This window comes from Cynara cardunculus (assembly GCF_001531365.2).
Source record: "Cynara cardunculus var. scolymus isolate 2C chromosome LG 16, CcrdV1, whole genome shotgun sequence".
Classification (NCBI taxonomy): Eukaryota; Viridiplantae; Streptophyta; class Magnoliopsida; order Asterales; family Asteraceae; genus Cynara; species Cynara cardunculus.
Genome location: NC_037543.1, coordinates 1,566,495 through 1,575,786, shown reverse-complemented (window position 1 = coordinate 1,575,786; position 9,292 = coordinate 1,566,495). Strand labels below are relative to the sequence as shown.

The 9,292-nt window shown below is 35.5% G+C and overlaps 1 protein-coding gene across 1 annotated transcript; it reads left to right on the top strand.

The window, feature by feature from the left end:
• The first annotated feature begins 1,735 nt into the window (after positions 1-1,735).
• On the top strand, positions 1,736-7,798 carry LOC112529560. The gene is made up of 7 exons (XM_025140881.1): positions 1,736-1,860; positions 3,264-3,315; positions 3,872-3,929; positions 4,391-4,485; positions 4,594-4,697; positions 6,375-6,503; positions 6,919-7,798. The coding sequence occupies exons 1-7, from the start codon at positions 1,736-1,738 to the stop codon at positions 7,796-7,798; spliced, it is 1,443 nt and encodes a 480-aa protein (XP_024996649.1).
• Positions 7,799-9,292: the final 1,494 nt, after the last annotated feature.

The following is a 9,292-nucleotide window of genomic DNA, read 5'->3' as shown; positions in this document are numbered from 1 at the left end:
AAAATGTATCAATAAACAGTACTTCATGCATAAAAAATGATTTTTAAAAGTTTTTATCAAATGCTTTATAATATAGTATAGATTAGAAAAGCCATATAAAAAACATGTTACAATAAAATAAAGAACAAAATCTATATTTTCTATATTCTAGAGAATCTGTTATACTGTTGTATATATACACACACATATATATAAATGTGTGTGTATATATATGGAAATCAATTAAAAATAATCATTTTTACCGGTTGTTTTCACATCTTAGTCACTTTCTTACAAGATTTACCAAAATAGTTTTAGGTTCGCAGTTTTTTTTTTCTGGACCTGTGTGAGGAATGTAGTTTTTATTTTGTGGATCTAGATGAAAAATGTAATTCTTTTGGCAGACAAGGGTATACGTGTAATTCTTTTTTCGTCTTTTAGCTGGGTCCGCACTCCGCAATTACGGACATGAAATTTTACGGATCCATGGTTATTTTGGTAAATTTAGATAGAAAATGATTAGGTGATGAAACCAACCCGAAAAAATGATTAGTTTAATAAATTTTCTATGTATACATATATATATATATATAGACTTGGGATCATGTGAGACCAATGGTTTTCCGTGAGACCTGTAAGACCAATTCTCAACCCTTGGATTAGATTTACAGCCGTCAGATCTGAACATTTATAAACGCCACGAAACTTCTCACTAATTACGAAATTGTCACCTTGCAACTTTGCAACCATTAGATCATTAATTTATAAATTTGATCAATGAACATAAATTGGTCTTACGGGTCTCACGAAAAACTCTTGGTCTCACGTGAACCCAACCCTATATATATATATATACATATATATATATATATATATATATATATATATTAAATGGAGTAAATTTAAAGCAGTCATTTTCGAATCCGCGCGATCCTATGCTTTAAATGATTTATTTTTTTTCTCTCTCTCCTCATTTTCCCGCTACTCATAATCATCTGAATCTGGCTCCCTCTGTATCTTCCATTACTCCCTTCCACCATTCCCTAAATCTTCGGTAAACCCTAGCAAAGGTCGGTTACATTTCAAAATTTTTCAATGCCGATTACTGTGCAGGTTTTGCTGTATCCAGAAACACAATTTCTCTGTTTTTTTTTCCATTTAGTTCTTTAATTTTATTGTTCATTCGACGGTTACAAAGCTTAATGCTGGTCTCAATCTCAATTCAATCGATGATTGATTGAAAAAAATGGGGTTTGAACCCTAGAAATCAAACGCTAAGTAGGGTTCGTTTGTTCTGAAGTTATTTGTTTCCTATTGATTTTTAATCGATCAATCAGTTGCAATGCGGATTGATTGAATGGTTATTAGTCTGATATATTAGTGGAGGAAGCAAGGGCAATAGGTGTTTTTGTTATGAAGTCAAGGAGATTTAGATAATCAATTGATAAAATTAAATTGTTAGCGAAATTTCAGTTTTCGAGCTTGTTTTTTACACGAATGTTGAGAAAAATGTGTGATTTTGGATCGGCGTGTTTGTTAATTGACTCTAGTTAGCGATGACATCTAGTTCAATCATTGTTCTTTCGATTTTTTATGAATGCTGCTAATGTTGTATCTATTTTTGGGATTTCTGATTAGTTTGTTGATTCTAGTCTCTTGGGATGTCTTTTTGATGTTCTGATGGTGATTGTGTTGCTATTGGTTTTTGCGACTGTTTTCATAGGTGAAGGGAACCTCAATTGGGATGACAGATGGGATGATTGGAGTGAAGAAGGAAAGGCATGCATCTGACTTTACTAAAGAAGTTGGATTCACATCAAGTTCATCAATTTCCAATAGTAGCTGTGATGCTAACACACCGAGATCTCGTAGTAGTTGTGGGTAAGTTTCTTAGTTTACTCTTACTAGATCTAAATGCTGTACTGAATTGACTTTGAGCTCATTAATGGTTTCCAAAGTTCATGTGAATTCAGAAAGAAAAGTAGTTAAGTAAATAACTAATCCAAGAAACTTGAAGCTCGTTTGGGCAATTCCTCTAACTGAAGTCTAAAGGAATAATACCAAATGATTATAAGTTCATGATCATGAATCATTTTAGAGGTATTTTTAAATTATGATTCAATTAGCAAAAGGAGTTTTCTGAATGATTACATATGGTGTCTTGTTGAGAACAACTTATGTGATGCGTATATAACTTGCACCACATCAACTTGCGTCAATTAATATTCTAGAGTAGGAGAGCCTATTTGGTCTGTGAAGTTAAAGACTAGTCAAGATTTTATTTCATCAACTCTTTATGCTAGGACAGGAGAGCATGTTATTTCACACTTGTAGGCCCAATAACAGGTGTCATAATTGCAGCTACACTTGTGCAAAAAAGGTTTTTTAGCAACACCCTAGCTGCCCACATTGCCTTGCCCTACGTGCATCACGTGAGAGGCAAATAAGGTACACAATGGCTCATTAGGTGGCTAGCTTCTTCTGAGCCCATTACTCACAAGGAGCCCAATTTCCAAAGGAATATGACTCCCACATTGAAGTTGCGAAACTCGAACCCCTGCCAGTTTGTTCAAGCATACCACCCTGGAACCAACTGTGCTACGCCTGGGGCAGGCTGCAGCCTGCAGCTACATGTGAAAAGATGTGATGAGAACAGCTTATGTGATAACTGATCAGTATATGATCTTGCAATTTGGAGGGAATGCAAGGGGGACAGCACCAATAAATCGGGAAAAAGGGTCAAAGGAAGGCAACTATGTCTTCTAGTCTGTTTGGAAGGAGAACTCATTTTCATTTCATCTTGTGACTCTCCCAACAGGCCAGCAAACCATTCCTAGCGGCTTAGCCCTTGTTAAGTATGGGTGAACCTCTTTCACCTACGACTTTCTCATCAGAAGTCAGGAGGGGTGGGCCAATCACTAATGGATCTCTCAACGAGAGCCTCATTCTGTCTAGAGGGGCATCCATCAATGTCAGTCACTTGGTTCTATGTTGAAAACCGAGAGGTTTAATATTTCTGAATTAACAGATAAGGAGTTCCGGTTGTTTGATTGTTTCTCTTGACTCAAATGCGTTGATGACCACAATCATGTGCAACCTCCATTGCATGTTTGTAAAATTGCATAATGTTTGCTAGTTTCTTCCTAATTTAAAGTTGAACCGCGTACCAAATGGACACTTATAATATCACTGAAGTTATATTGATGTTACTCTTAAGACCCCATCTTCTCTCTTTAGTGATTCTTGATATGATTTTCTTATGAGTGTATGTCTCTTGGTTGTAGGAGTGGCAATCAAACTAAACGTTCATCACAGGCAGGCTGGACAGATGATGAGGTTGGTCGGTACTATGTGGCTTAATCGCAATTCAGATACATTTGTCTTGGTTTAGGCTGCAGCTATGGAATCTAAATTGCTGTTGGCCTATTTTCAGGATCTTGTGATTTTGTCAAGTAGCCATAGAGTAGTCTAGTTTTGTTATGCAGTTCCATATGAGTAGTAGTTTTTGTAAAGATTATGATGTAACGTAGTTGCATGAGGGTGTTGTATTACTCCCTCCGTCCCAAAATAAATGTCCACAATGAAAAAGATACACAATTCTAGAAATATGTTATTATTATGCTTTTTAATCAACTAGATGACAATGTTAGTGTTGATAATAGAGGGAGTAATGAATTTCATCATCTCATAATTAAGGTTAGAATTGTGTAGTCCACACTTAGTTTTGAAAATAGACACTTATTTGAGACAAACTACAAAATAGAAATTTAGATACTTATTTTGGGACGGAGAGCAAGAATTTAAAGCTAGAAATATGGTACATTAACATGAAACATCAGCTACTTTAACCTGGAAGCAGAACACTTACTCTTTCGTGTATTTTCGTTTTCAGGATAATCTGTTGGCTGATGTAGTGAAGAAGTTTAACGGGAGGAATTGGAAGAAAATAGGTGAGTTTGCCATTATGCAGTTATTTTGTTTTGTTTCTTATACCCTTCAAATCAATCTTTTGTCCCATTTGAGTTGAAGCCGTCTATTGTTAAGCCATTTCCGCATGTACTGAATGCAAGTCTTAGTTTTTTCAGCCTTTACTGTATGCTAGATGAAGTTTTTTTTTTTTTTCATGTCTGAGTAGTTGGGGTTGAGGCAAGGTTTGCGTACATCTTACCCTTCCTATACCATACCTCTGTTGGGATATATTGGGTTCGTTTGGTTTATAGTACAACCTAAGGTATTTTGTATATTGATAGCAGCAACATTTTTGTAAATCGAACTCTTTTAAGTTTATTCCCCATCAAAAGTTTGGACCATTGTTGCAAACTAATTACACTAATGACTCAACGTTCACACGATTTATAGACAAAATGTTGTACTTTTAATTTCAGATTCTGTTTTTTCTTGTCTTGTAAAGCCCAATATATTCCAGGACGGACAGACGTTCAATGTTTACATCGTTGGCAGAAAGTTCTTAATCCTGAAATTGTCAAAGGACCATGGAGCAAAGAGGTAAATTTGACTCCCTTTTTGCTTATATTGCAATTGGAAATTCAACTCCCATTGATTTGGTTAATCTTGGTTGCTTTATTAACTTATTTATTTATAACTTCTATTCAGGAAGATGATTGTATTATAAGGATGGTTGAGAAGCATGGTTGTATGAAATGGTCAGTTATTGCAAAGTATTTACCTGGTCGCATTGGAAAACAATGCCGGGAGAGGTAATTAAGCTTACTCTACTATTTTTTTTGCATACTCATGGCTATAACAAACTAGTTGTAAACTGATAAGCTAACTGTTAGCCGATAAACTAGTTGGTAGCTGCTAAGCTATCACTGATAGCTGAAAAACTAGTTGATAAACTAATCGCGTTTGGTAAATACTAGTTGCCAGTTGCAAAGCTTAGGATCCACCTCATTTCTTATAGTGATAAATGTTTGTGATTTCTTGAGGATTATTTTGTATGTTAGGAGATTTGTGTAGCTTCTTATATTACATTTTCAAGTTGCAAGCGGATGCTGCAAGTTATAGTATCTCTTGATGTTTAAAACCAAACAAAACTGAGTGAATCCCACACAAGGGTAAGATGTATGCAGACCATATCTCTATCCTGACGAGTAAAGAAACTGTTTTCTTATCTCCCTTGATTTTGTTTCTTGTAAATCAGCAGCCCTTATTTTACAGGGGCTTTTGATTCAACTTTGAAGGACACTGAGTTTTGCATAGCTGAACTTGGTTACTACTCCATACGTCTCAAAATAAATGTTCACAATGGAAAAGAGACACAATTTTAGAAACGTCTGAGTATTACACTTCATAATCAATTAAATGACAATAATGAATTTCTCCAACTTATAGTTAAGGGTAGAATTGGAAAGTATGCGCTTACTTTTGAAACTATACACTTATATTGAGACAAACTAAGGCCTTGTTTGTTTTTTTAAGAAAAAGCTCTTATCAACCTCTTATGTTAGACTCGTTAAGAGGTAGGATCATTCAGACTGTTTGTTTTTTCCAAATTTTCAGAGGCACTTATGTTTTATTGTTCTTTTATCTGGTAAAAGGTAAAACAACCTCTTATTTGTCTTTTATTGTTCTCCAAACCCTCAGCAACGACATTTCCCAATCGATTATCCTTATTTGATCGTTTCTCTCAATCGATTCTTACCAAATCCATCATCACCTCTCTCAATTGATGTATTTTAATAGGATTTAAATGTGTTAAATACCATTAATGACATTTTCGTTTAAATGAATGCTAATTATATAATTTAACATGTAAATTTCGTAATGACAGATGAATAAATATGTGAAATTGTATAAATTTATCTAAAAATTCAACACTATAATTTTCTAATGGGTAAAACAGACAATTTAAACAAATTCAGACATTTATCAGTCTACAAAAACAAACAGTTTTGTTGATTCAGATTTCAGACTTCACCACCATCTCTTATCAATCAGAAGTGAAATAAGTTAAACACCTCTTAAAACCCAAATGCCACCTAAGGGTTTGTTTGATAGCAGCTTAATGAACTTAGTGGGACTCATGGCTTATTCAGTCAGCTATACATGACCGCTTGGTAGTGGCTTAATAATATAGAAAAATGGCTTATTCAATAAGCTTCTATGGGGGAGCTCTACATAGAAAGCTAAGCTTTTTCCAAGCCTTCTTCCCTAAAAAATTAAAAAACACCCCCATTCCATCTATGAAAAAACCCTCGTAAACAAAAACCTTCCCAATCTATATAGACAACTTTATTCATACATGACTTAATGAAAAACTAACCAAACAACCCTAAAACAGAAATGTGGCACTTATTTTGTGACGGAGGGAGTACAATAATTCCACATTACACTGAGATCACACCAGATCTTTTTGTTATATGGTGTCTCAGGTGGCACAACCATTTAGATCCAGCTATAAAGAAGGACACATGGACTAAAGAGGAGGAATCAACCCTTACACATTACCACCAGATATATGGTAACAAATGGGCAGAAATAGCCAGATTTCTACCTGGAAGGTATGCTTAAGATGTCATTTGATTCTACAAAATGAGTTTTAAAATGTCATTTTACTACAAAAATGGGTTCTTTGTTGATTATAGTTTTAGGGGCAAGTTTAAAAACCATAAATATTTTGAGAATCTGATAACCAACTATTTCATGTATTATTCGTAATGAATAACCTTGAATATAATGCATCATGAATATTATTCATCATGAATATTACGCATTTTCATAGTCATGCATTGTCATTGGGAATATCATGTATTTTCATCATGAATACTTTTCTCATGGATATCGATCATGACATTCATAATGAAGACAACATGAATTGTTGGTTCCCTATTTCTCAAAATATTTACGGTTCTCATCTGAACATGCCTCCTTCTCATTTGTTTACCATTTCTACGGAGTAAAATTATATATTGGCAGGACTGATAACGCAATTAAAAACCATTGGAATTGCTCTTTCAAGAGGAAGTTGGATCTAAACATGCCTCCCATGCTACCATCTAACATTCAAGAAACTACACACACTGATCTTCACAATTCCGAAATTAAAAATGAAGGCAGGGGACTGTCGGTGGTGCAGCGAAAGACCGGTCAAAAAAGGTTATTTGGTCGTGGAAATTCGTTAGAAAATGATTTGAATGCTTGTTCAACAGATTTGGCTCTAGGAACCGGTGGTGACGCTTGTCTAGGCTTCGCTAGGTATGCAAACGGTTGTGGGTTCAAATCACCACCAAACCGCCTTCCTCTTGCGGTTCTTGATCCTACTAAAAGCTCCCAGATGATCTCAGAACCCTGCAAAAGGCGTAGAATTGATGAAATCAATGATTTGAAACTCGGGTCTTCACCAAATTCTTTGTTTCTAAGTTTGTCTACATTTGGACATACTGACAGCAATTCTACCAAAAATGGCACATCCTTAACCTTGGAGAACAGTTTTAGATCTGAAAATGGTCGGTTTTCGTGTTCTACACCGCCTGATCTTACGCTAAGCATCTCTTATAGTCCAAAATCTGCAATTAGTTATGAAAACCCTCCTTCAATTATGAGTAAGAAGGCTGGTGGTGTTAATGGTTCGTGCCCATCTACACCTGATCAAGATGATTGTAGCGAAGAAATCAGAACTACTGGTTCAGAAAACATGAAGCAAGGTTCTGATTGGTGGGTTCATAGATCGCAAACATTGCTGGGAAGACGTTTGGATTATGTGTTTAGTTCAGAATGGGATCCGACTACTGTCAAATGCTGCAACTCGAGTTCTATGACTCCATCCTTAAATGTGAATATGGGCACAGGATGCTGAGAGCTGATTTCGTGAATTCAGTTTAATTAGTGAGTCTCTCTCTCTCAAATCCGTTTATAGTTAGCAAAGGTTTGCTAAAAATTGGGTAAGCGTTGATCGAGTAAAATGCTCTTACTGGGTCAGAATCTTAGGCCAAAAATATTTCTTAGTCATAAGGTGTTGGTAAATAGCATTGTCTCTCACGGTCTTACCCGGTAAGCACTGGTTACCTGGTAAGAGGCTATAAGCACTTAGGGGTGCGTTTGGTAGGACATGATGAGACATAACAAAACAAAAAATTATTGTCTGTTTGGTGTGACATTTAGACTGGGACAAGACAAAACCGAGCGAGACAAAATTGCATTCTTTTGTCGCACCAAAAAAAGTAGAAAAAAAAATCAGAGTGATGTGACAAGATTGGTAAATTATTAAACTACCCATTAAAATTAAAACCCTAAAACCTTGCACAACTTTTTCACCCGATTATCTCATTCTTCTGTGTAGTCCATTTATGTCTAATCTAATCTGCATACCAAACGCACTCTTAGTGTTGATTGTCTCTTGCCTCTTACTTGGTAAGAGATGATGTTTGCCTATATTTCTGACTGATTGAGGTGTTGACCGGGTCTCAGACACTGCCTACCCAAATTGTTTTAATCACTAAGCTCTTGTTACAAAATACCCCACTGGTCTAAATTAAGTGTTTATATTTCTATTTTAGTTTGTCTCAAAATAAGTATCTACTATCAAAAGTAAGTTTATATTTTCCCATTCTACCCTTAACTATGAGATGGTAAAAGTGTCATTTGGTTAGTGTGCCATTTTTTATTGTGGACGTTTATTTTGGGATGGAGGGTGTACTTGATAAACAACCACTTTTAGTCAACACTTACCCAGACCGCACCTTTTACCCAGACAGCACCTCTTACCCAATCAGCACTTACCTAATTTGTGTTGGTAAACTACCCCTTAATCCGTATATTTTCTATACTCATGTTTATGTGTATATTTGGGTGCAGAACATAATAAACTTGTGAAGCCAGATGGTGGTGCATTGCAAAGCTGGGAATAAATGCCAGATTGGTTCTTCTTTGATCTGATACCTTACTTTCAAGAAACAAACATATATACAACAAAGTTCCCTTTTAGGTAACTTCAGACATTAAAATGGTATCCAATTCTTCATTTTTTTTAGTTGAACACAAAGGAACTACACAAACTGTGATTTCGGGTTTTCGCAGAATAGTTTTTGTTTGGATTTATAGACGATTAATATAGCATAAAAGAGTTCGGTTTGTTAGTGAATACAAGGTTCCGATACAGACGATTTTGAGGCGATTCATATGGTTCTTTGGAGTTGTTTGGTTGGTTTTCTATTAAGGGCATGTTTGTTAGCAGTTTAACGAGCTTAATGGGACTTAGCTTATTTGGTCAGCTATACATGACTGTTTGGTAGTAGAAATGTATAGAAAGTGGCTTATTTGACAAGCTTCTAGGGGGAACCGTTATGTAGAA

Bases quoted from the DNA above. Each gene is read 5' to 3' on its own strand.
- LOC112529560 (XM_025140881.1), top strand. From the start codon at position 1,736: ATGATTGGAGTGAAGAAGGAAAGGCATGCATCTGACTTTACTAAAGAA. The intron at 3,316-3,871 runs GTTGGTCGGTAC...TTTCGTTTTCAG, and splicing joins CAGGCTGGACAGATGATGAG to GATAATCTGTTGGCTGATGT. The intron at 6,504-6,918 runs GTATGCTTAAGA...ATATATTGGCAG, and splicing joins GCCAGATTTCTACCTGGAAG to GACTGATAACGCAATTAAAA.